The following is a 26,646-nucleotide window of genomic DNA, read 5'->3' on the forward strand; positions in this document are numbered from 1 at the left end:
CATACAACAGGGGCCAACTGCCAAAGCTTCCATCTTTCCTACTCTTGTTTTCATTTGGCGACAGTGCTCATGTCTGCATTTGTCTCTTTTGATAAGGCCTTTCATCCTGTTTGCATTGATTACAGCCTGACAAGTCTTTCAGATACAGCCTAGCGCTGCACACTGACGCTATTGTAAATAGGAATGTCTCTCTTTTCAGAACCCAAGCCCACGTATGAAAGCATGTCAGTAATCCAGAGACAGAGGCGCCCCACAATGCAGGCACGCCATGCAAAGTCGGACCTAGTTTTCTGCTCCACTACCAGGGAAATCAAGCAAAGAAGAGAGAGAGAGAGAGAGAGAGAGAGAGAGAGAGAGAGATGCATGGATGAAAAAAACGAGTCAGAGAGAAACTGAGAAAGAAGCATTTCTCACATACTGGGGATAATCCTACCAGCTATCATTTGCAGCTACATTAACATGCAAATATAAAGCGTGTTTGTCAAAACAGAGGTGTGAATGAAAAGGAGCTGGGATACGAAATCATTGTGTTTCCTCTCCAAAATTAAGGTTAAAATCTGTTAAATCCTCTAGTGGTTGTTATACATCAACAAATAACCCGTACTGAAATTAAATCGGTTGCAGGAAGACGACAAATATTTATGTTTTTATAGCTCATGCAATAATCATCTTCAGCCGTTATATGTTCATTAAAATAGACTTGACAGGACTATGCTAGCTGGTGTTTGTAGGTTGAAATCTCACGACTCACACATACACACAGTGTAGTTTATTTTTAATGTATTATACTGCATTGGACGTATAGTTTATATTCACAAATGAATGTCATTAATTTCGAATTTGAAAATTTTACTTTCTCTTCTTCCAAAATAATCAAAAAAGTAATTATTACAGTTACACTGACAATTATGTAATTATTGAAAGGCAATACCAATAATTGGTCATATTATGACTCTGCGCCTCCATTCCTGGTTCCACTCCAGACATGTATTCCAACCGATAGCTCTTTCCGACCAAGATGGTTGAAAGTTTACAGTTTAATCTAACAATGGTTAGGCTCTTCCCTGATCTTTGTAGTGAAATGACCCTGAAGTCCATTGGAGCACAAACATCGGAAAAGTCTCCAATTAGTCAAGGGTATTGTGATTGCTCCAATTTTCCATTACATTTAAGCGTACACTACTTTTTTTAAGCCACATTACACTACTTTTTTTAAGCCACATTAAATAAGTAATAGTTTGTTGAGCATTAATAAATAATGAATTAATAAAAATGAGCACATATAATGATTACGCATATCGTATTACACCGAACACAAATAAAGCTAGAAACAGCTGGCACCGAAGCACCAGCCTTTTGATATGAATAAATGTTTTGTTTTGTGGTAATGCGACTTGCATACATGGGGAAAAATCTAACTGATATTTAGCCCCTACTAGCTTTTCCCTCTTTTGTTTTACGCAGAGCTCTTTTTACCACATGGTAGTGACAGATTGTTTGAGCTGGAAGGAAAAGCCATTCGAAGCTAATTAAGCAGCCATTCCAAGCACTATTCGCAGGCGGGAGGCTGAGAGGCACAGGCATTTGTCAGCGCTCTACCCCTCGTGGGGTTGATTGACAACTTAGGTCTCGAACTGACAACCCGTGGAGCTCTGAGCCAATCAGATGTTCGCCAGTGCTCTGATTGGCCAGAGGGCGCACAACAAGGAGCTGCACCCCACGTGGGTCTGAGCAACACACGATAGGTTGTTTTTTTCCGGGCTCAGAGCCTCAGACGCGGGTATGGAGGGTGTTGCTGAGCAGACAGCGTGAATCAAGTAATGAGGGCTGATTTCACAGATTATGCTGTTAATTTGAGTTACATTCAAAAACGGGAGCATAACTTTACACCGGCAGTAAGGGTTCTCGTGTAACAGGGCAATCAAAGATGGACTTCCTGGAGGGAACTGTTTAGGAAATCGTGGGCTCACGTCAGTCAGCCGGTTACGTTCCCGACATGTTTCTAAACCAGAAACGTATTTCACGCATTTTCGCTCTACAATACGATCACATTTGCTTCATCTTTCAACTCCTGTGCATTCGCGCGACTTTATTTTCGCGTCATACAGAATACATAAGCGAATAAATCATCACAGTGTATTTCTTTAATTGCACTACTTTAATTGCACTCCCATCTCCTAAGATTTGAGCTGGTACCATATAGCTACTTCGAACAGTTGCCGCTCATGTAAGTTGTTTGTCTTGGGGGTGAAAGAAACCCATTTAAAGCCAAAATGGCGAACATGAGGTCACGTTTTTATTGTCCAATCAGCACGCGCACGAAAGACGTGACCCACGTGGGATTCCAATCTTGATTGGTCCGTTGCGGTAAACTCCTATTGGAGCTTTGATTGGCCGCGTTTGGTTGTTCTCGCGGTAGTTGAGCCCGCGTGTTAGTGGGCAGTCTGTGTGTGGTACAGCGAGTGTCGGAGGTGCTGGGCAGAGCGTTTGTGAGCGGCCAAACTTTTCACCATCAAACCTTTAAAACAAAGAAATAGGGTTTGGGCGAACTAACCGACAACAGGATTTCTACGGATTTTGAGCAATCGAGGCACGAGGTTTGACGATTATTAGCCCGGGAACGATGTGTTGTGCGTGATTGTAGGCGCTGCTCTTCTAGGGTTGGGATTGTACGTAGCCCAGGCAGCAACCGACTCCAACCAGCGCCTAATACCGCTCGTATAAAGTCACGAGTGGAGGACTAACAATTGCTCCGTGCAAGGGATTACTGCTGTATTTATCGTCGCGCTGAGGATTTTATGGCGACAAAAGGTAACGCGGAAGATAACTTTTTAAAAGAATCCACTTGAAATCTACATTGTTCCTGTTTCATAGCTAGTAAAACATTAGTTTATACGTTACTTTGAGGCTCTACGTGATGTAGTGTCAATATTTCCGAACGGAATAAATACTTCTTTCATTTATTTAAGAATCGCGCCGAGTTCATAGGGAATATGTTGTCTTCGTGTCTTATCTCGCGTCTATGGCGTTATTCGGTTATCATGTCGGGTTAAATGGCAAACAAATAACATTCAGGTAATCTTGTTATTGCAAGAAGTCTCGCAAGCAGCTTGTTAGTCACATCTCACGGCGCAGATAACAAGAAGCTAATGTGTGACTGGCTCTACGCTACTATTCTGTGTTTACAGCACAAGCGCAGCTGAACGTTTGACTCTTATTGGAGATAATGAACCAACGAGCTGGGTTTTTGTCTCGTTCCTCGGCTGCGTGAAGGATCTAGCGGTTAAGAAGTAGGGGAAACTCGCGTGGATCCGGCGGACGGACTGGGCTTTGTGTCCGTGCGCGCAGGGAGGGGTGACGGACGAGCTCGGATTACTGAAGAGCGCCACATCCCCTGGATCTCCACATCAGAAGGGATACATTCAAGATGTATCCGCAGGGCCGGCATCCGGTGAGTAACGCGTTTCACGTTGTATCATCTATCTACGCTGTGCTAGTGATTTGTACTTTCTTATTGCGTAATGCTTCTTTCGCGCGGTGTCTGAATGTACGTACTTTCGAAATATGTTATGCCTGTTGTTTTTGTCCTCGAGAGGCGGTTGGTCCTATTTCGAAGTCAAGTAATCGTATGATAAAGACATCACAGAGGCGCATTGAGCGTTTGCGAGAGAAGGGGAAGGAGGGGATATCAGCTTGCAGTTTTTCTCTGGGGCTGTTTAGACGCAGTGACCCGTCTGTGTCACGCCGACCGCCGCTGAGTGATGGAGGCGGTTACCACCAGAGTCTCCAAACCACCGGCAGGCACAGCTAGAGGGAACGCCCGGGCACTTCTGTCAAACCGCAATTCAGCTCCGATGAAATACAATTTCCCTGAAAATCAGGAAGCATGAAATGTGTTATTGACACCAGCGGTTGTACCCATGGCATGTTCAGAAACACGGTGAAAGTAAAACCTGAGACCGGGGGACTGCTGTAAAAGAAGGCAGTGTGTGTAGTAACGCTTGTGAAGTGACACAGTAAAAACAAACAACACTGATTGGTGTGGAAGTGTATTGCAATGTCATGTTCTTTTTTGGCCCTCTTGTAGTAGTTCACAACAATTATATGTATTCTTTTTTAGGCACCTCACCAGCCTGGTCAGCCAGGTTTTAAATTCACAGTCGCAGAGTCTTGTGACAGGATTAAGGATGAATTCCAGTTTCTTCAAGCTCAGTACCATAGGTAAATACCGCTTATGTTTGTGCATGCATTTCACACCCTGTTTTACTTCAGGAATTGGTTTGATAATCTTAATTTGTCATGCGTGTCAGTAAGTCTATTGTGTATTTGACAACCAAAAAGCAAGTATTGTAAATTGACTTTCAAGATCGATGAAAACGCTTTTGATGAGTCTGATATGTTATCTTCCTTACAGTCTCAAAGTCGAGTATGACAAACTGGCCAATGAGAAGACTGAGATGCAGCGACACTATGTCATGGTAAGACCATGACTTCTGCTTTTTTTATATTCCCTGAACACATCAATAGAGCACCATCTAGCTATGGGAGTTAATGTTTAGTTTCTACTATTACCCCTATTTTTGATGTAATATTGTGTGTGTTGACTAAACCGCAGGGTCAGTGTTGATTATGTGGAAGGTTTTATTTGTTGTTAAATGCCTGGAGGGGTGTTATGGGCAAGGTGTTATTGGTTGTTCTGAATGCGCACTGACCTGCAATGCTTAATGTGTCCTGAATCACATGAGAGAATGACCTCAGTGTTTAACCTCACTTTAAAGTTATAGATCCAACATGAGACACATCAAAGCCGTGCACTAATCCGGTTTAGATTTCTTTAACCAATACCATTTTAGGATGTCACAGAATAAAGCAATAATGAAAGAGCCACAGAGTTCTGAAGAGTGACTTAAGCCAATTACAAAGTAAACAGAACAATGCATTTTATCCAATGAGAATGACATAGTTTTTTCTTGAATTACATGAGATCCTTATGGAGCTGAAAGATTATCAGCCTTCATGCTGATTGCAGTCTCATTCAATATTGACCTTCATGTGCAATTCAGGAACTGCACCAGTATTAGTGTGCATGCGGAATTGCTCTTTTAGGAAGTCCAGTGAGTGGAAACTGAAATTTAATCAGGATATGATGTAACAGCGTACAGGTTGAACAATGTTAACTCGGCTCGTCTGTCTCTTATCTTATTTGAACATGCAGTAGGTACTGACTCAACATGCCGGCACCTTTGTTAAATATTATTTTTCGGAGGAATGCTGAGTGGTAAAGGTTACTACCAGATAAACCAAGTGAAATACACAGATATGCTCTGAGAAAAAGGCTTGCCTTCCTGATGTTAGGAAAATGTAATGTTTGCAGTAGTTTGTGGATAGCAATAGTCTGAATGTTGTGTAGAAAACACAGATACCCAAGAGGGTAGTCTTCCCCGCAAAACGAATTGTTTATAGTTTAAAAAAGAGGTGTGGATTGTTGAAGGAGGGTATAGAAAAGGAAAGATATAGGGACGGTACAATCATTTGTATAATTTGGATGTTATCTTTTAACGGCTATATGTTTACCGCTTCCATGAATAGTAATGTGCTGAATAAATGTTGCCTGAGAAATTCTTAAACATGATTGTAGTACTTCTGTAGTCAGAACATATCTGAGTGTTTGCTTTGTTTACACTTTTTCTGTGTGCATACTCCAGGAAATTTAGCTGAAAAACAAAGTAGGAGATTGATAATTGAGGTCTGAGATAATGCTATTGACTGCTGTAAACTATGTTGTTGCTTTTGTGCTAAATGCATTTCACATTTTCTTCTGCAGTACTACGAGATGTCCTATGGGCTGAACATTGAAATGCATAAACAGGTATGTGACACCATATTTATTTTATTGTGCATTCTTTGAAGGTTTTGACTACCTATTATTTCTTATCAAAAAATGTAATGCACAAAAATATCAGATAAGAATTTGAGTAGCAATAAACTAATCATACAACAAGTGAGATATAATGGAATAAAGTGGTCTGAGACGTGGTTAGTGTGCATGCTCTGAAATGTTGAGTCGTGGCGCTCACTGGTGTTTGGGTTTAAACTTGGTGTTGTGACATTTTTTGCTGCTACTGCATTTCCTGTCATCTCTATACTGTCCCCAAAATACAAGAACAAGGCCAAAAAATGTATATTAAGTATAACAGAACTGAACATGAAAGGAAAAGCAAGCAAGCAAGCAAGATGCAAGAGGCCAGGTCAGATAAATCTCATTAGGTTAGCTGCTTTCAGCAGGAAGTATTATTCATGCTCTTTAGTAACCGGTGTGAATGGTGTGCAGCACAAGCTCCTCTTAGTGTCGTCGGCCCAAAAAACAGGTTTCCACCGCAACTAATAGATTGTTTTGGTAACAATTTGAGGTTATGGAATTTATGCATTTTTAAACAAAGACCGACCAACATCCACCCCCATTTCTTCTTTATTTCTCTGGCTCTCTGTGTCATTAGCAGCGATATGATGTATAGTCATATGAACAGGGCTCAGTTTGAAGAGGCCCTTTATGGTTCTCACCCCGAGGCCTCACAAGGTTAATGGTATCAGTGTGAGGGTGGTGAATTGGAACAGCATGTGCGATCCATCAGCCACTGCAAGTGTGTGTGCATGTCTGGGCCACATGTCTCTCTCTCTTGCTCTCTCTCTCTCTCTCTCTCTCTCTCTCTCTCACACAGACATAGCATTTTCTGAAAGGTTCTGTCAGACACTTATCTCCAGCTGTGCGAAAGGCAGGGAAAATTAAAAGGGAGGGAAGGGTAGGTGCAGGGGCTTTGCACAAACAGGTTAATCGACTGGCTTTTTTTTTGCAGAGCCTCTTTTGTTTATCAATAGAGCTCTGACTGAGTGGTCTCGGAGGCATGAATTATTCATCGGAGCACAGACTCCCTGCTCTCTCTGCTGTTAGCGATGACAGCAGTCTGATAACATGCATGCTCTGCCCTTCACGGAGTGCTTTCGGCTAGAAAGGGAAGGGAGACTGATGCATTTAGGTGCCATATTTGTCATTCGCCAATTTCTAGGATCCACCATATTCAGAAAACTGTTAAGTAACTGTTTTGTGTAAACAGGCATGCTCGCGCGAGTTTGGAATGGTGCGATCAGGGCGTGAGGGAGGGGTGCTAATCCCGTGGTCTGTTAGAGCCTCGGGGCAGGACGGTGAATGTATGGTTGCCTGGAGGGAGGGGTCGCTGCGGGGGGAGGAAGTAGACGGCTGTGCTTGTCAATATAGCCCTTTAATTACTGAGTCTCAGTGCCCCTGATCTGCTGTTCCTCTGTGTCTAACACAGTTCCCTCTGTCTCTTGCCTGTCTTCATTTTCTTCCTCATTTTGTCCTCAAGTGCACGTCTCTGAATGAATGCAGAACTAATGTGTGTGTGTTGTCATCAGCGTGGCTGTATTTGGTCAGTGCTTTGTGTGTGCACACTAAGCCAGATTCATTAAGTGCAGCTCAGTCTGTGGCCTTAGAGGGTGAGAGAGAGCGAGAGAGCTGGAGGTAGAGACAGGCGGCAGGGAGGGGGCTTGTTCAGATGAATAATTTATTCAGGATTCCAGGAATTGTTTGCCAAGGTGATGATGGTCGATTTGATTCTGAGCCAAAGCAAACTGACTCTGAGCACACTGCAGTCTCTTTAGAAGTGTTTGTGTACATGCAAGTGAGATGTCTAGTGGTGACAAAATGCGCCCGCATTATGGCTGGCAGGTGAATTCCTAAGAGACAGTTATGAGCTGCTTGAATCGAAGAATGCAGGCAGGGTTGCAATATATTCTCCTGCGTGGTGTATGGTCTATTCGATACCATCAAATTTGCTGTATGCTGAATAAAGGTTTGTGCTTTACGGCTCAAAAACACAGTACAGTATTAATGTGAGGACATTTTAAACTGTTTGCTGCACTGTAGCTTCAGTGTTATTGTGTTGGAAATGCAATAATAGTTACTGTAGGAAGAGTGTGTGTGTGTGTGTGTCTGTGTGTGTGTGTGTGGTTGAGTCACATCTGTCTCTCGCCTCTGTTTACTGAACCATGTGGTGGTCATGTCTGTGCCCTTTGTGTCCTGCCTCAGCAGATGAATGCACAGAGAGACACAAACATCACTAAACGATTCCAACAGGATTTGCCGTGCATAACCAGCATGGGGAAGACAGAGACACCCTGTACAGACGACTGCTGCTCAATGCAGCCTTTCAGCCTGAGGCGAGCCAAGGTTTAGAGGAGCCTGTGTCAGGCGGATGCGTGAATGCCACAGGGTGCTTTAGTTTTGTACGCATCTAATCTCTGCAGATAGCGTCATCTGTCATTAAAACATATCTGTGTGGATTCTTTAGGGCACGCGTTTTTGTGGTACATAGAAGTTTTAGTAAACATGCAAGTTTAACTATACAAACTAACTCATCAAGGCTGTAATTGTTCATTGAGTCACAGAGAGAGTGCAGCAGGCTGCTTGTGTCTTCATTTGTCAGCGTGTGACTCTTCTTCAGTGTGCAATTGTTTCGCGACATATTTAATCCTCATCAGTGTCTCCCTACACTCAGCTCGTACCCACAGCAACAGGTAAATGGCTTCTGGCGTGCCATTGACAGGGCTGTGTGTGAGAGCTCTTCACACGCTGCTTGACAGCACTAAGCACCTGGGATTGTGAAGCTGAGCAGAAGCCTCTCTCTCTCTGCTCAAGGGCCTTGTTTTCATTCCCTGTTTTTTATCAGTGTGTGTGGGAGCAATTCTGGTAGCTTACGGCACGCCTCTGGAACTTAGCACTAGCAGGACAACACTTCCCGTTTTCTTCCAAAGAACACACGACGCAGTGGTTTAGGCTGAGGTTTGTGTATTTTGTAGTTTAGTTTGTGTGACGTGATACCGATTTAAGTTCTCTTGTGGCTTGGGGTGTGGTGTGGTGCGGGTGGGTAGTCGAATATCACGAAAACACGCAGAGAAATTGGGAAGTAGCATATTTTGCGTAAAATAAATGAAGCCTGTTTTAAGGGCCATTAGGATTTTTGCATCATGTCATTCTGCCTGTCGTGACGTTATCAATAAAGTACATTTCCCTCTAAATTTACATTAGCCTAATGCAGATGTTTTGCTTTTAGTTTGAATGAACATCCTTTTTATAAAATATTTCTTTTGTTTCCTATTTATGACCTGAATGTCATGACGGGTTTAATGAGACTCACCCATGTTTTGTGTTTTAGGGGTGTGTAATAGTATTCTTGCGTAAAGGGACTTTCTAATGTAAATTGTTTTACATTAAGAAACCACACAACAGGAAGCCGTTTGCTGAAGCAGATGTTCACAGCTCTTCAGCGTACAATGGTTCGACTTGCGTGCGCCATTAAGCAGTGGACCAGTGAAACTGAACAGCCATTTCTGATAATCACTGCGTGATATCTCCTCTTTAGCCCGAGCCAAAAAACCCTGGTGGTGTTTCCCATTCTTCCCTCACATACATTTCAACTCACCCATGAAAGAGGAGCCATTACTCCCCCTCCCCTAGCTGCCCCCTTTCATCCCACATTAATTTGCTGTGTTGATCTGATCGACAGGCCGAAAATTCAATTTAATGACCTTCCCCTGTGCGCGTAATATGATTTTACTGCCTGTTATGGTCAAGCAGAGCTCCAATTTACATAATGATCTAAGGGAGAGTGGGGCGGGCCGGTTGCCGTGGCAACCTCAACATTGCATACAGGAATGAAAGCACAGGGGAGGGGGTTGATGTGAAAACCTCGGCGTGTGTTTGTGTATGTGGGCAGTGTTTTTATGCTTGTGTACTTGAGAATATTTATTGTTTGGTTAGATTCTGACAGATTATAGAGTTTGTTTTGCGAAGGTGTGTATGTGTGTACCAAGGATGTGCTGAAAAAGCATTAATAGCTCAGTGACTCTGGAGGGGTGTGGAGAGGGCTTAGATCTTTTGTTCACGTCCCTAGAGACAGTTCATCACAGGTCAAAACACATCCACGCTCACCCTGTTCTAAAGAGAGACCGAATCCATCAGAGTGCTGGGGTCAGCACCCTCCCAGAGGCACAGGGGTCACGCTGCCAAAAAGTGAACGGAATGTGGCTTGTGGTGAAAGAAAGAGAAATTTCTCTCCTCCCTCACCTGCTGGGCCATCTGCTCCAACCTATAATCAATTTGTTCACCGCCCCATACTTCCTTTTCCTCTTTCGCTGTCATTCTCTCCCTCTCCCCTCCTCCTTACTCTCACTCTTGCTTTTGCCTGCTCTCTCCTTTCCCTTTGTGCCTTTTCATTCTGAACCGTTAGCATAGCTCATGATGAAATATAGCTCTTGGGTCTTCAGATAGCCATGAGTAATGCAGGAGAACCCAGAGCATGTTGGCTGATTACCCTGTCTGTCTCTCCATATCAATAAAAGTCATTCTGAATATTGCTGTAGGGCTCTGGTTCCTCTCCCCTTGTGCTGCTGGAATGGGAGCATGGGGAAAAATGGTAATTGCTCAGTATTGCCATCGTTAATCTCTCAGTACCGAATCAGCATCAGCATATTTCAGCATCTTAATGAAATAATCTGTCTGGGTAATGAGGGGGTGGTGGGGTTGAGGCCAGACACCCTCCCCCCATCCCATCTCTTGGCCAGATGGGCACCGCAGGCTTTTGCCCATCTTGGCCTGGCAGTGCTGTGAATTTGGCGGGATCTGTTTCAGTACTAGTGTCCTGGAGCAGGGTCTGGCTATGAGTTTCATGCCATATCGGAGCTTGGAGTTTCTCGTTCATTATGCATGGAATCAGACACATGGCAACATCCATAAAAGCAGATGCGTCAAGTTTTTACTTCATTAATCAAGAGTTCTGGAGGTATCCCATCATGCCTCATTCGGAAGCACAGAGGCTTGATTAGAACGTTCAACAAAGTGAAAGTAACTTTGGCGTGTATAAACTCAAGCTATCAGGATTTAAATACATTGGATTGATTAGCGATTTAATAACCACGCTTTGTGTTTGTCTCTCTTTCTCTTCCAGACCGAGATTGCCAAACGGCTAAATGCGATTCTTGCTCAAATCATGCCTTTCTTGTCACAAGAGGTAAATATTGACCACTTAATTTCACAAACTTTCAAAAAGGTTTGTTGTTCAGGCAGCTGTTGTTGTATTTTTAAGCGATTTGAGTTGCAAATGACCTCCATTAGCCTTCAGTAACCTCACTAGCCCCATGTAACCTTGCTTGCTAGCTCATGTGTATTGATCTCTCTCTGCCTTTCCCTCCAGCACCAACAGCAGGTTGCACAGGCTGTTGAGCGTGCTAAGCAGGTGACAATGACAGAGTTGAATGCCATCATCGGGGTACGTGGACTTCCCAATCTGCCTCTCACCGTGTGTATACCCCTCTTTCTCCTTCATTTGACCAGGGCAAGGGACAAACCTGCACACACACATCCCAGTGTACTAATGCTTTTATACATAAATTATGCATACATAAATAGCGATTGGATTCATAGTGAAACCTGGCATACACACACAGGCAGGTTACGGGTCAAAGGTGATACGTTAGTTTGCTTTAACTCATTCAGACCCCTATCAATCACCTCATGAGCTCTTAAATGGGCGAATACATGATGGCCAGAGCTGTTCGTCCATGTTCTGGGAGTAGATCAGGATTGTCGATCAGACCCATCACTCTCCGGTTGCAGATTTGCCCCATGCCCTTCACGGTCTTATTTTACTTTTGTAATTGTTATGTGATATTGTTAAACCATTATATTTGCTTTTATGCCATTGTTTGTCTTCTCAGTAAGTGCTGCTCGGATCATTTGAGTTCATTTATGCGTGCAGTGTTTGTGTGTGTGTGTGTTTGTCACAGAGACTTGTGGAGAGAGATGTGTTTAGGCTTGTAGAGTTAAGCCGTTGTTTTGATCACACAAAGGGAGAAGTCTAATTCTGTCAGGGTTGTCTGTGATTAGCCATGTTAAATGTTTTAAGAGTTTGTGTTGAAGGAGTTTCCCACCAGCTCCGGCAACACAAACAATTAAATGCGTCAACGCCTTGACTTTCTAGGAGAGCGATCTTTTTTTTTTTTAGTGGCTATAATCCAGATATAAAGCAGACATTTTTACCTGAGGAGTTTACCAGTCTGACAAAATGGAAGAACAGTGCGTCTTCTGCAGGAGGTTGTGAGTGTAGCTGGGAGCTGGGTCAGGGAGCCAGATATTGGAATTCAATTAAGGCAAATGAGCCAAGACTCTGACCCCTGTTTTCAAGGTAATTGCTTCCTCCAATCCGGCTGAATGCAACTGTTGACGGGGCTCCATCATTAAACAGCAAGCCATTCAGCAGAGCGGCTTGGCAAGAAGTGGGGGAAGGGGGAGGAGCAGGCTTTGTTGCTTTTGCTCCCGCATACACACACTTAGTAGTGTTACTGTCACTGGTCATCATGATCTTTGATAAATAGATGTAGTGAGACGGACACTTCCCACTGTTGCAGGCATTAACACACACACACGCAAGCTGAAAAAAGCAAGCGTTTATTTGTTGGCTGGTGAGATGGCAGGAGATCAATCTGTGTGCCCTGGTAGAGAGAGAGAGAGACAGACAGAGAGAGAGAGAGAGCGAGAGAGAGGAGAGGGGGGGGGGTCATTAAAGATTCACTGTTAATCAGGAGCCAGCAGCATTTGGCACAGAGTGAGAGAGAGGGAGAGAGGGAGAGGAGAATAAGCAGGATGGAGGAGGAGAGGAAGGATTATTGAAGGAGAATCATTGTTAGAGGGAGTGATATCCATAGGGAAGGGCAGAGGCAAATAAATGGGTTATGAGGAGAGTGACATCCATTAAAGCTTTTGGTTTGCGGTACGACTGACTTGTCACGGCGGTAGGGCTTTGCATGTCTGTGGCTTTGGTTATAAATTGCTGAAGTTCACTACTTATGTTAATCATGCTGTAGTTGTGCCAAGACAAAAAACACACACATGACTTATTAACAAATAAAAAATTTATTAAAAAATATGCTCTCAAAAGATGTATTACACAGATACTTGCAGAGAGCTGAGGTTAATACTTTGACTACTAACAAATCCAAGCAAGAAATTTGTTCGGTGTTTATAATCAGATCTGTTAAAATCTATGTACTTGCTAGTCGAATAATTGTTGTTGGACCACTAGTTGACCACTGAGACCCATTTCTTGCTTAAACCCCAAAAATCATCATTTACTCACCCCCTTGTCATTTCAAACCTATATGTCTTCCTTTTCTTCTGCAGAATGCAAAAGAAGATATTTTGAAGAAGGTTGGTACTGGACAATGGTGGTACCCATCCACTTCTAATGGATGTTCGGAAAACCAATGCAAGTGTATGGTTGCTGGTTAACAACATTCTTCAAAATTTCTTCTTTTGTGTTCTGCAGAAGAAAGTCATACATGTTTAAAATGACAAAAGAGTGACAGAATGTTCATTGCTTTAAACTTCACGAGACATAGTTGAGGTGCATGTTAAATTGGTGTTAAAGGTTATCTGTCTTGGCTAACCACTTGTAAAAGACCGATTCACCTGTACGACTATTTCTGAAAACATACGATGTGTGAGGGGGGGAGGCGGAACTAAAGCACTTGCACACCTATTCCCAACAAAACACAAACATATGACTCTGTTTTACTTACCAAATGAGATTCATGTCCGGCATCTTTTAGCGCTGGGACCGCTCCATCTATAAGTTTCAAACCATCTCCAAATCCAGCATTAAATCTGCTGTTTAAATAACATTCATCACCTCAATTGTAGTGAACAAACAAACACAGCTGATATCTCACACAGTGAAAGTGATGTGTGCGCATGCTCCTTCTCCCACTCTCCTTTTGTGATGTGTGGGTGTGCCACATGCTTCTCTCGGAAAATTGTCCAATAAGGGCCTAAACGGATTTTCATGTTCGAAAAAAAACTTTCCGAACCTATACGAATGCGGGGGAGTGTATCGAGCACTAATAATAAGTCTTGCGTCCTCCTCGTTTTTTGACAAGTTGGTAGTGCATTTGTTTCATGTTAAACAGTGGTGGTGGTGGTTTGCTGCTGGTTTCGTCTGTGTTCTGACACAGTGCACCAGATTCACTTTGCATACTCTTTCTCACCATTTGCATGTCCGATATCACACCAGCAGCAGAACTGACCTCGATCTGACTCGAAACATCTCTCAGAAAAATAAAAAAGCAATATTTACCCATTTATATTCTCCACTGCTATATTATTAGCTAAAGAGTTATTGGAAATAAAGACATCAGTCTAGGTAGGTTAAAGGTGTTAATGTCAGAAACACACATTTAAATGTCCTTAGAGTTGCTTTGCATTCATATGTCTGTGTGTATTTGTAAAATAGTGATGTGTTATTCAGAAATGAGTGAGTGTGTAATGACGCGCTCCTTTCTTTTCTCCCACCGGCAGCAACCTCATTCTGTATATCCTGCTCTGATGGTCAGTGCTAAATCTAGCCTCTGTCTGTGTGTGTGTGTGTGTGTGTGTATGTGTTGTTGTTTTTGAGTTTCTAAATTAAACCGAGAGCCTAACATTATTTACATCCCAATGCTTTTCCGTGTTTTTCTGGGTGTACATGGTGCATTGTGCTTCCTTTAGTCACTTGGTGTCAAGAAATGTCTGTTTACTGGTAGGAGTTGAATTGGGCTCATATAAGAACTGCTGAAGTGAACCGTAACAAGATTTGTGGAATATGTCCTGCAATTAAATATAGTCAACACAGACATAATAGTAATAATATAACAAGCATTGACGATTGCTTGACTTTGTAGAGTGAGTTTTAAGGGAAGGCTTATAGCTGGCACTTCTATTACATCAGTAACTCTAATCAGTTTCGCCCACCAGTTTTCATCTGTTGAGATGCCAGTAGCCCTTGAACCACCATCTGTTATTTTAACCAGAAAGTTGCCGAAAAGGTTTAAATCCATTATGGTGTACCAGGCAGCACGCGGAGAAACTTTAGTTACGGTATTCGACAGTTTAAAATAACAGCAGAAGTTTGGTTAACAAATAATATCCTGCAATCACAGATGTTCTTATGGTAGGATTCTTTAATCTGTGCCAGTTTGCAAGAAAATGGTAGGTAATTTGGTTAAAAGTTTTTTTATGGCGGCTGTGCAAGAGAAACGGCCGTTTTTGATTCGAACAAGATTAAAATCACAAAGTGCACCTGGGAAACACACATTTACCAAACTTTATTTCTCTCTCTCTCTCTTTGTCATATGCACACACCCCAACTTCACCATACCTCATTTAACATGTTCCACTCTTAGTAATAAACAGCCAGTGCTTTGACACCGTTACTAACTATTACTTTAACAATAGCATAAGCGTTTGGTTTGCTGTTTGCAGGGTGTTGAGCTGTGCAAGAACTCATTCCAGACATTAATGTTTTGGGTTGTGAGCTAACCTGCAGAGAATACCATTCATTGAACTACTGCACTAATCTGGTGTGGAGTGTGTGTGTGTGTGTGTGCATACTAACACATTGAACAAGTTTACTATACCAGAAAATCTAAGTTTTTGTGTTGCCTTTTGATTGTGTAAGATTTGTGTTATACATTAAGCCTGTTTAAATGAGTTTTTGTCTCTATCATAACAGAAAGTTGCATGTAGTTTTAAAGGGCATTGCATATGATTAGAATTCAGTAGTGTGTGTCTGAGTAAGCTGTTCCCTCTGAGCTCAAGGAGAACATGTGCTTGTGAAGAGTGTCCTGTTTTGATCCAGCCACTAATGGAGGTGTTCGTTCGCTAACGTTACTTCCTTTCTGCGCAGCCTACGAGGGAGGGGCTTAACCAAGCACCTTTATTCACTGTTTGCTGTCTTTGTGCCTTTTCCATCTGACCCAATTGATGTAAATGTATGTGTTGACAGCAGCAGCAGCTTCAGGCTCAGCACCTTTCCCATGCTGCCCACGGACCCCCGGTCCAGCTGCCCCCTCACCCCTCAGGGCTGCAGCCCCCCGGCATCCCTCCAGTCACTGGCTCGGGGTCCGGTCTGCTGGCTCTCGGGGCTCTGGGTAGCCAGGCACATCTGCCCGTCAAGGATGAGAAGAACCACCATGACCTGGAGCACAGAGGTAACAGACACACATAGACACTTGTATGTCCTAAAGCTTGGGGTATATCAGAGCTAATTTGTATGGTCACAGAAAACCGTATGCAAATGCCTTGGAAGGAAAATTGATGTAAATTCTGACTTGTTTTTCTTTCTCTGTTCTTCCATCTACATCGTCGTTCTCCCTTGGATAAAGAACGGGAATCAAGCACGGTAAGTTCTGCTAGTTTCTGATTCCGTGTATGTTTGACTTTGTCTCCTAAGTCGTGACATTTGATGAAGAGAGAATGCAGTGGCGCGTTAACGGCGTGAGGAGAGTGGAGCGGGTGGAATTAGAGCAGGTTAAGCCTTTAAAAAAATAATGAAAAGAGAAGGGTGCCTGGTGTATAATCCTACTTTTAATCCAGGTAAAAAATGCACAAAAACGCAGGCCACGGATTAGCGTGCTATAATTTCATCACAATTAAAAAAGACTTTGACTTTTCTTATCTAAAAGGATTTCTTCTTTACCCACTCTTCATGTCTGCAGCTCCTGGCTCAGATAAACCTGACTCATTCAATGTTATCTCCTTCCCTCCAACAGTGTTCCCCCTCCTATTTTGTTAACTGATCTTTCACTCTTTTTTTTGGCTCATTGTGTCTATATCTCTGTCTGTCCCTCTGTGCATATCTCTCGCTGTGTTTATTTGTGCTTTTCATATAACCACTTAAAGCTTCTGTCTCCCAAATGCTGGGTTGGCCTATTTTGCCTGTTAAACTAGATATGCAGAAAGATTTGACTTGGCAATGGACTTTGTGTGTGTGTGTGTTGAATGGGCAGCAGTGTGAATGGGATCAGTCATGCCTGCAGAAATCAGACTCTGCTGCTGATTAGCGCTTAGTGCAGCAGCGGCCATCCTGCTCTCTGCCCGCCAGGACTTCCTGTTGTCACGGGTCATCTGATAGCACTGCTCTGACTTTGCTTATTGAGTCACATTAAGCCCGTCTTAAAAGGTCAGCCTATTAAACCCACTGCAGAGCGGCTGAGACAAACACATTCTCCTCTGTAGTGCTGACATAGCAGTCTAGGTCTATTTATTACTTTTGGATTAGCGAAAGGGAGGAAAAAGAGACTTAAGTGGACTGCCTAGTGCTGACATGGGCAACACTGAGATTGTTGTACAAGCATTTGTCAGAGAGGTTTAAGCGGCTGGGATTCCTTTATGATTCCTTCAGGATCGCATAGTTCCTTCTGCCTGGAGTTCACTTCCTTTGGCCCATGCACCACCATCCTCTATTCAACTGTCTTTCTTTCTCTGACTTACAAACCTCTATTCATTCAGAAAGAGTAAAGAGTGTCGGCTTGGCACTGAGCTCATGCCCTGGGAGTTTCACACTGTCTGGACCGGAGTTGATGCCCGTCTGCCCAACCAGCAAAGATGGTGTGCAAGTCGGCTAATGCCACTCTAAATGCATACTGGGCGAATGGCTGTAGCTTCTCCCTTCCTGTTTTGCTCCTCATTACTGTCTCCCTATCTGCTTTCATGACCTGCCTGTCCGTGTTGCTGTGTCTTTCCACGCTGTACCTTTACACGCTCTCTCACTCAAAGTACAGGCTTTCCCTCCTTTTTGCGGTGAAAACCCACCAAGTACAATAAAGGCAGTAAGTGGTCTTGGCGGAGGGCCGAAGAGAAAAGGACATACACACTCTCCGAGACCGCAACGGCATCTGTTCAGGCCGACTAGTCGTAGAGAAAAGGGTGGCTGTTCACTGTGTTTTACTTGGGTGTTTGCGGGAGGGTAAAAAAACAAGCTATCGTCTGGCTTGGTTAACTCTAGGGGTGCAGGGATGTTTATTCTGATCCGGTGTTTGCGCTTCCATGTGTTATTCTCTCTAGGCTGCAGGGAGATCAGTTTTCTCGTGACCCTGCACTCCAGTTTGGCCCATTTGTGCTGTGTGCAGGTTGCCCAGGGCTGTGAGGTTAGGCCAGACTGTTTGAAGTGTAGTGTGGTCAGGCTTGTTTAGAGGCCTTGCTCTTCGGGGATAGTTTGCTCAGCTGGCCTGCTTCATGGGGCCGGGGCCTGGGCTTGCTTGCTTGGCAGGCTCAAGCTCTCCCTCCTTCATGCCAGGGAGATCTGGGTGATCTAACAGGGCCTGGGGCTTAACCCTCTCGCCACTCAGTGTTTACTTTGTACAAGGAGGAATTTACACACGCAGCTTACTCAAAGCCGCAAGTGGCCCCGTGTCGCCTCTGATATTTGTATTTGCGCTGTTGAGAGTTCAGGCCATCGTGAGCAGAGTTGGCGGTCTACGGCAAATAATCTAAACTCGTGTTTGTTATGCTAAATAAACTAGTCAGGAATATTCTCCTCCACTATGAAGTATAAACAAATATTTTTTATTTGTGATGGATGCATTATTAAAAGCGAATGGAAAAGCATTAGTAGTATTTAAATGTAACACCGTTTTCTAGGGGACGTTAAGAATTGTGTTGTCAGCAGGGGCAAGGTTGAATTTCTTTTTTGTGAATTGTGCTGATCAACTTGTTTTATATTTGTCTTCGCAGAATAATTCAGTATCACCATCAGACAGCCTGAGGACCAGTGAGAAACACAGAAGTTCATCCGACTACAGTTTGGACTCAAAAAAACGCAGAGTGGAGGAGAAAGACAACATGAGTCGATATGTAAGCTCCTATTTTACATCTTAAAGGGATGGTTCACCCAAAAATGTAAATTCTGTCTTCATTTACTCTTAAGTGTATGGTCTAAAGCACAAAGGCGTTTCTGAATCCACTTATGCTAATTTAATAGCGAAAAAATGGTGGATGCACAGGGGCATGATCCAAAAGAGTTGTACCTATTCTCCTAATCAGTCATTGGGTGTTACATGAAATCAACCAATAAGAGTCATCTCCCATTCCCTTTAAAAGCCAAATGCACTTGCACCGTGGCACATTCGCTATTATCATGGCGGAGTTTGCAAGAGGTAAGACTGAACGCTTCTCCAGAAGGAAACAATCTCGCTCACGAGCAGACCCTCTACGGGACTATGCAGATACTTATATTTATGCACACAATAATGATCCTTTACATTTTTATCTTTTAATTGTTCACATTTAAAAATGTTGGAGTGCTGCTGCCTGTCCTGTGTTTACAAGAAGCAGAATGTGTGTGCATTGTGCACCTGCCTATAGGCGCATATTATTAATGCGCTCTTTAAATAACTAAAAATATTGCGCCATTGACTTTGGATCAGGTTTCAGTCGGTCAATAGCTATTCTAGCTAGTTGATTTTAGCTGCCTCAAAATAGCAGAGCACCAGCAGTGCGCCTGAACACACCTTGTTTTCAGACAAATGAGCGCAAGTGCATTGCTATTTAAATAATGTGGCGCAGAAAGTGAAAATTATAACTGCGTTGGGCTGAAACTAGCAAAATACACGCGCTTTGTGCCGGATTGCGGATGTATGATAGGGCCCTGGGAAAGATATTTGGAAGAATGCTTTGAACCAAACCGTTCTTGACCACCATTGACTACCTTAGTAGGATAAACTACTTATTTTTGTTCTGTTGAAAACAAAATATATTATATCCCTTCTATCAATCAAGTCTTTATTTCTGTGTTTTAGGACAGTGATGGTGACAAAAGTGACGACCTAGTTGTGGACGTGTCTAATGAGGTAAGAAATGTGTCCTTCGCATTTATTTAAAAAAAATACACAATACATTAATATTGTGTATGACTGACATATCTCTTGGGATCTGTAGGATCCGGCCACCCCAAGGGTCAGCCCGTCTCACTCCCCTCCTGAGAACGGACTCGATAAGGCCAGATCACTGAAGAAAGATGCGCCCAACAGCCCCGCCTCCGTGGCCTCCTCTGGCAGCACCCCCTCATCTAAAGTGAAGGACCACCCACACGTAAGACCAGCATGAGTATTGCATACGTGTTTGTGGTATAAAGTCACAAACATTTGCAGAACCCCTTCCTCAGCAGCTTTATAGCGGGGAATAGATGTCAGTTGAAGCGTAACATGAATACATCAGTTACTGTCTGACAAACAGCAGCTTAGTTCCTAGCCTGGCGAATATCTCAATGCGCTGAGCAAGCCTTAGTAGAGAGGAGACGAAAAGAGAAGTCAGAGTGATTAAAGATGAGTGAGAGGATGAGGTCTCTGGAAAGGTTCGGTCTGAAGTTTAGCTTTATCCTCCTAAGCTATAATGAGCTGCCAGTGTTTGACTGGATTAGTGCGAGGGAGCTCTGTGGATTTGAGCATTTGTGGTATGTAGTTTTAGCGCTGTTAATTCCATCTCCGTCTCTTCATCTCACAGAACGACAAGTCTTCCACCCCAGGTTTGAAGTCCAACACCCCCACCCCACGCAACGATGCTCCCACCCCAGGAACCAGCAACACCCCTGGGCTCAGGCCCATACCTGGCAAGCCCCCCGGCATGGAAGCACTGGGTAAGGATGTATGCACACATTGTGCGTTTGCCGTTTACATCATGAAATTAAGGGTTGGCACCCTTAATTCACAAGGGTTGAATTAAATTATGAGAATCATGTCCAAATGTTGTGGTAACGATGTCAAATCACTAGCCAGTTTGTGGGGGTATGTTTTGAATGCTGCGCAGAGTTAGCGCACATACTCCATTCATGAATCAATATTAGATGTAGTCGAATAACGCAGCAATTCGACTGTGCATTTCTGACGTACTTCCACACAACCGTCACTAAGCAACAGGTAAAGGAGCGCTCGTTTATATGCCTTGAAAGGAACTGAGGAGACCCAAGAAACATAATATGCGTTAACACACTGTGACGACTGCGATCACCACATTTACGGCGAAGCCGCGTTTGGTTTTTAGTACAACATTGCAGAGAGGATCACACCTAATGTTGTTGTTACAATGCAACCTCTTTTTTTTTTAATCTGTCACTATGGTTGCAGGCATGCTGTGCAAATAGCATGAGTTTGACAGTTCATTCATATTTAGGCTAGAGCTGTGACTAAGCTGTTGTGTGAACAGAGCACCTTGAAGTAAATGTGAACTCTGTTTTTGTTAATTTTCATGAACTCTTTTAAAAAAAAAAATGTATTGTGCATTCCAAGTAATATAATTTATACAGTTGGATTGTTTAATAATAATAACAAAAAACACAATTAATGGAAATTGATAAAATAAATGTTATCTGGTTTTGCAAATAAACTCTTCATGTGGTTGTCTATCCAAGACACTTTAAGCAGAACATGGAGTATTCTGGTTATGTGCACTGAATAATATGAAATACAAATTCTAATAATGGTAATAGTGTTGTATATTGTATTGTATATAACTGTTTATAAACTATGACTGTGTATATATAAAGTTGGGGTGTCTCGTTTCATTGTCACCATTTTTCCCCCCGATGAGCTTGCATCCCTGTCTAGTGGTGTGTTTGTGCAGTCGTGGCTTTTCAACATCTTCTCTACACCTTCCCAGCAGCACCTGCACTGCGTACACCATTGTCAATCGCGGCACCATATGGGGCTCCGTTCGCCATGATGGGGCACCACCCAGAGATGAATGGCTCATTGACCAGTCCAGGGGTTTATCCAGGACTACACATCTCCTCTCAGATGTCGGCCGCAGCTGCTGCTGCAGCCGCCTATGGACGCTCACCTATGGTAAGATTCATGTTTTATGTTCAGTGTTTATGTAAACTTTCCTACAGATATACATTATTGCGTTTCTTTCCTTCTCTGGTGTCTTGCATGTGCACATTTCCCCACCCTCCTCGGTCTTTAAATCATCTAACATGGCCTTGGACCGCTTCATAACGCATGCATGCATTCTGTGTTAGGATAGCATTCTGGTTAAATATTACTTTTGCATTTGTATGGTGTTTGTTCTTCATCTTTGTGTCGGCGCTGTAGGCATGGTAAGAAGCACAGTTGTCTGGGGGTCTCTAATAAAAGCTTGAGGGGAGAGATAAAGCATTAGTGAACAAGCGCTTAGCTAAAATATTAAAGAATATTATACTCAAGCTGATATAAGAGGGATTAAAACATCAAATCAGTTTTTGGTTCCAGTTCGAGGGCCCTCAGAAGCTTTTGTCTTTTATGCCAAGATGTACCCTTCTGTGTTTTGCAGGCGGGCTTTGATCCTCATCCTCACATGCGTGCTCCTGGTATGCCAGGAAGTCTGACCTCTATACCTGGAGGGAAACCGTGAGTGCTGTTATTAAACTATATGTAACTTAAAAAAAACTATTCTTTGATAGTGAAACTAAACTTTTGTATGTTCTGATAAATAGGGCCTACTCCTTCCATGTTAGCGCGGACGGCCAAATGCAACCAGTACCTTTTCCTCCAGATGCTCTGATTGGACCAGGCATACCTCGTCACGCCCGCCAGATCAACACGCTCAGCCATGGCGAGGTGGTGTGCGCTGTAACCATCAGCAACCCCACGCGGCACGTCTACACCGGTGGCAAGGGCTGTGTGAAGATCTGGGACATCAGTCAGCCAGGCAGCAAGAGTCCTGTGTCGCAACTCGATTGTCTGGTAAAATCAATCTAAAGTGCTTTCTTAATTTATTTTGTTTAAATATCTTTTTTGCCACATTTAAATTTTCCCACACACTTAAGAATCATTCTACATGCAATGTGTAGTTACTCCAGGAAAGGATACCATGGCTTCCCGCTCCTTCCCCTTTCTGTTACGGTTTATTTTGATGTCCCTTCTTTCGCTCCATAGTGCAAAAAGCTCTGTGTATTTGATGAGCTGTTATTCAGCCATTACAAAGTGATTTAATTTGTCTGAAAGCCTGCAGTTATTGATCTCCCTCAGGAACAGATCCAGAATTCTCTTGCTAATTTGAAAATGTGCATCATCCCGTTGCTGCAACTAAAAACCCTTAAAAGCTTTTCCCTCCCCACTTACCGCTCTGAGCCCTCTTATCGGTCACCGCTCCTACTCGATTAACCTTCATAAACACAGGTTAGACAAGATTTAGAGAGCCAGAGCAAATAACAGAGAGCTGAATGGCTGCTTTTCAGCCGTGTCGTTTTGATTGGTTCGCCTCTTTAGACTGATTGTTGAGAGCTTGCATGTAAAATAGTAAATATTCTACCGTAACGAATATAATAGTGGAATAGTTCTTAGGAAATAACATTTAAATGTTACATTTGATACCTGCACAGCTAGTTATATGCTTGTTGCCCTGGCTCTTTGTCTAAAATACCTCTTTCTCTGTTTTTAGAACAGGGATAACTACATCCGTTCCTGTAAGCTGCTTCCTGACGGCCGGACTCTGATTGTCGGAGGAGAAGCCAGCACTCTTACCATATGGGATCTGGCCTCTCAAACGCCTCGTATCAAAGCCGAGCTCACCTCTTCGGCTCCGGCCTGCTATGCTTTGGCGATCAGCCCTGATGCCAAGGTCTGCTTCTCCTGCTGCAGCGACGGAAATATTGCTGTCTGGGACCTTCATAACCAAACCCTTGTCAGGTAGAAAGCAGACCTGAGAAAACTCTGTGAAATAGGATCTCTTTGTATATGTAAATGCATTAACAAATGGCAATCTGTGTTTACGCTTGTAGGCAGTTCCAGGGACACACAGATGGGGCAAGTTGTATAGATATTTCCCACGATGGCACCAAACTGTGGACAGGTGGTCTGGACAACACTGTTCGATCTTGGGATCTGAGAGAGGGACGACAGCTCCAGCAGCATGACTTCACTTCACAGGTGATTGTCATACATATATAGACTTATATGCTGGGAATTCTTTTAACCTGCTGCTGTGGCTACATGATAGTACTTTGTTAGTGTAAAAGTATGCCCATCAGCTGTAATAAATGGAATTAAAAAAAAAATGGTTGTTTCTTGCAAAGGCTTCATTGTTTTTACTAAGACCTTGCAACCAGCCACAACACTGAAAAACATTTTAGCAAAAATAAAATGTGAAGTTCTAAGATGGGTTTTTTGTCTGTGCTTTCCTCTGATTCAGATCTTCTCTCTGGGCTACTGTCCAACGGGCGAGTGGTTGGCTGTGGGAATGGAGAGCAGTAATGTAGAGGTGCTTCATCACACCAAGCCAGACAAGTACCAGCTGCACCTGCACGAGAGCTGCGTCCTCTCCCTCAAATTTGCCTACTGTGGTAAGACACTGTTAGCTCGTGTGAAGTGCAGACATCTTGAGAAATGTTCAACTTGACATGGAAAAACGTTCTTGGTTTTCCATTTTTAGCACAGCTTGTTTGCACTTTGTTCCACGACCCCCCACCACCCATAATGGCTCTCTCTGCTTCCAAATAAGCCGTGCTGTAGTGAATCATGTCATTTAGATCAACCTTGACTCTGTACCCATTAGTGCACGTGTGTTTGTTCCATTTCCTAAAGGTAAATGGTTTGTGAGCACTGGGAAGGACAATCTCTTGAATGCCTGGAGGACTCCCTATGGTGCCAGCATTTTCCAGGTATGTCAATCAATATCTTGTTCCATCTTGCTACAGAGGTGCTGTGAAAGGCTACAGACAGGCAGAATAACAGGGATTATGCAGGTTTTCAAGGGTAATGTTGTGGTGCAGTCTTTGAGAGATGGCTTTCATTTTAGTTGGCGAGACGCAGCTGAGCTGAAATTTGTTTAATGCAATATTCTGCACAGCTGCCATTTTGTTAAACATGCTACAATCGACTACCTTTTTATGATCTATAATCAAAATAATGCATCATCATAATGCTGTTATGTCTTCCCATTTCCGCTTTCAACTTTTAATTAAATCTCCCCAAAGCCATACTAGGTTTTCCATTTTCAAGCTGTAGAATAACTTTATATGTGTGTACTACTTGTATGTTGCAAACTATCTCCCCGTCTGCACCACTCACATACTCTATCAGGCAGGTCTTTGTGTAACTCTTGAGATGTTTAGATGTTTGAGTTAATGTTTATAAGACATTGATGTTGACAAGTTACTTTGTAGTTTATGATGTAATTTCCCTGTCGCTCCCTCCGCAGTCGAAAGAGTCGTCATCCGTCTTGAGCTGTGACATCTCGGCTGATGATAAATACATTGTGACAGGATCTGGAGACAAGAAGGCCACTGTGTATGAAGTGATCTACTAAATGCACACCTCTGATTGTGGTGTCAACAACCTGTGAATGGAGTTATTGTTCAGTCCTGACTTTGAATGGAATACAATAGGTCACTCCTTCACCTTTTTCTGAAAGATATCGACAGTAGGAACCCAGGTTGGACGTACATTGGTCCACTCAGGATCAGTACAAGATGTTTTTTAAGTCCACCTGGACTCTTACAGCAATGGAGCAGTCCTCTACTGATCAAACTGGAAAAACTATCCCAAGGACTCCCTGACAGCACTAATATAGTTAATATTGTCATGCCTTTTATTTCAGTGTGCTCATGGGATTGTGTGTGCCTATTCCTTCTGTAGTATTTTTTTCTTTTATCTTTTCTCCTTTTAACACAAAGAGAACGATCTGTGATGTAATATGAAGCAGTGCTTCAATTTTAGCCTCCTGCTCCTTGGACAATTTGTTAAAAAGTGTATATATGGAGTAATAAAGACGTTTTATAAATGTATATAATTATATATATTTCCATGTCCTGATATACTTGTGATGGGTTTCTTTGTCCTCATGTCCTTAATGCTTGACGAATGTAGGTTAGGACACTTTTTTTTTTCTTTTCAATTTTGTAAGCACACTCTCTGGGCTGGCTATTTGCTAACAATGGCCAACTCTTGTGGGAAAACCACAGTTTCAGAATCATTTTAAGAGACTTTGTCTTCATTTTTTAGCGATACATTTTGGTTTAGAGTCTATGTGCTGTTCATGGAAATGGGATCACGTCCTGCGGAGGTCAGAACAAATGGATTGCTGCAAGAAAACAGCCCAGAAGAGAGTGAGAGTCGTTTGTAAATTGAAAGGGATATAAACTCGGAGGATAGCTAACTTTACTACTTGTCTGTGCCCTTGTGTGGCGTCTTGTTGGAACGAGGAACTCTGAGAAAGAAGTGTGATTGTAACATGCAGATTTTGCATGTATTGTATGCTGCGATGAGTAACTTGCCAGCTTCTCCCGTAAGTGGCCCTGCTATAGTTTGCTGCTGATCAAACGGGAAATGACTCACCCCGATGACTGACAGCTTAATTCTGCTGTGAAAAGCCCCGCCCTAATGAGCCTGCAGCCTTGTTTTTGGGCTTTGTCGCAGATTTATGTAAACCTTTTTCATGAGCGGGTCAACTCAGGATTTGTTTCTGTACGTTGAGCTAGTTTTCTGATGAATATATTCTTGGCCTCCACTTGACTTTGGTGATTGTGAAGGCACAGTGTGAAATCACGTGCATGAGGCAGAAGAAAGTCAATTTTTAACCTGATCACATAAAATGTGGCTATTTGAGTGGGACCTGCAGATATCTGCCTCATGGAGCAGCTGAAGAACCCGTTACAGTTCATTTTAAAATTAATACAAATCCTGATCCACCTGCCTTTCACATCCTCTCAACTTCACACCAAAGTATGTAGCAAACTGTCCGCACTGATCATGTACAGTTGTTAATAATTCAATAAACTGTTTTTGTAT

General features: G+C 43.0%; 1 protein-coding gene across 22 annotated transcripts; it reads left to right on the plus strand.

Moving 5' to 3' along the window:
* The first annotated feature begins 1,728 nt into the window (after positions 1-1,728).
* On the plus strand, positions 1,729-26,646 carry tle3b (TLE family member 3, transcriptional corepressor b). 22 transcript variants are annotated; one of them, XM_079465140.1, is made up of 22 exons: positions 1,729-2,811; positions 3,189-3,451; positions 4,121-4,221; positions 4,415-4,478; positions 5,825-5,869; positions 11,022-11,084; positions 11,268-11,372; positions 14,426-14,455; positions 15,891-16,095; positions 16,270-16,286; positions 18,620-18,739; positions 19,684-19,734; positions 19,823-19,975; positions 20,387-20,519; positions 21,539-21,723; positions 22,190-22,266; positions 22,353-22,602; positions 23,300-23,547; positions 23,640-23,787; positions 24,050-24,200; positions 24,442-24,518; positions 25,058-26,646. In XM_079465140.1, the coding sequence occupies exons 2-22, from the start codon at positions 3,428-3,430 to the stop codon at positions 25,163-25,165; spliced, it is 2,355 nt and encodes a 784-aa protein (XP_079321266.1). In that variant the 5' UTR covers positions 1,729-2,811; positions 3,189-3,427; the 3' UTR covers positions 25,166-26,646. The 22 variants fall into 22 exon arrangements, with proteins under 22 accessions (XP_079321266.1, XP_079321281.1, XP_079321283.1 ...); XM_079465155.1 differs by having other exon boundaries at positions 1,730-2,811; positions 21,542-21,723; XM_079465157.1 differs by having other exon boundaries at positions 1,730-2,811; positions 15,894-16,095.

This window comes from Barbatula barbatula (genome assembly GCF_947034865.1).
Source record: "Barbatula barbatula genome assembly, chromosome: 1".
NCBI lineage: Eukaryota > Metazoa > Chordata > Actinopteri > Cypriniformes > Nemacheilidae > Barbatula > Barbatula barbatula.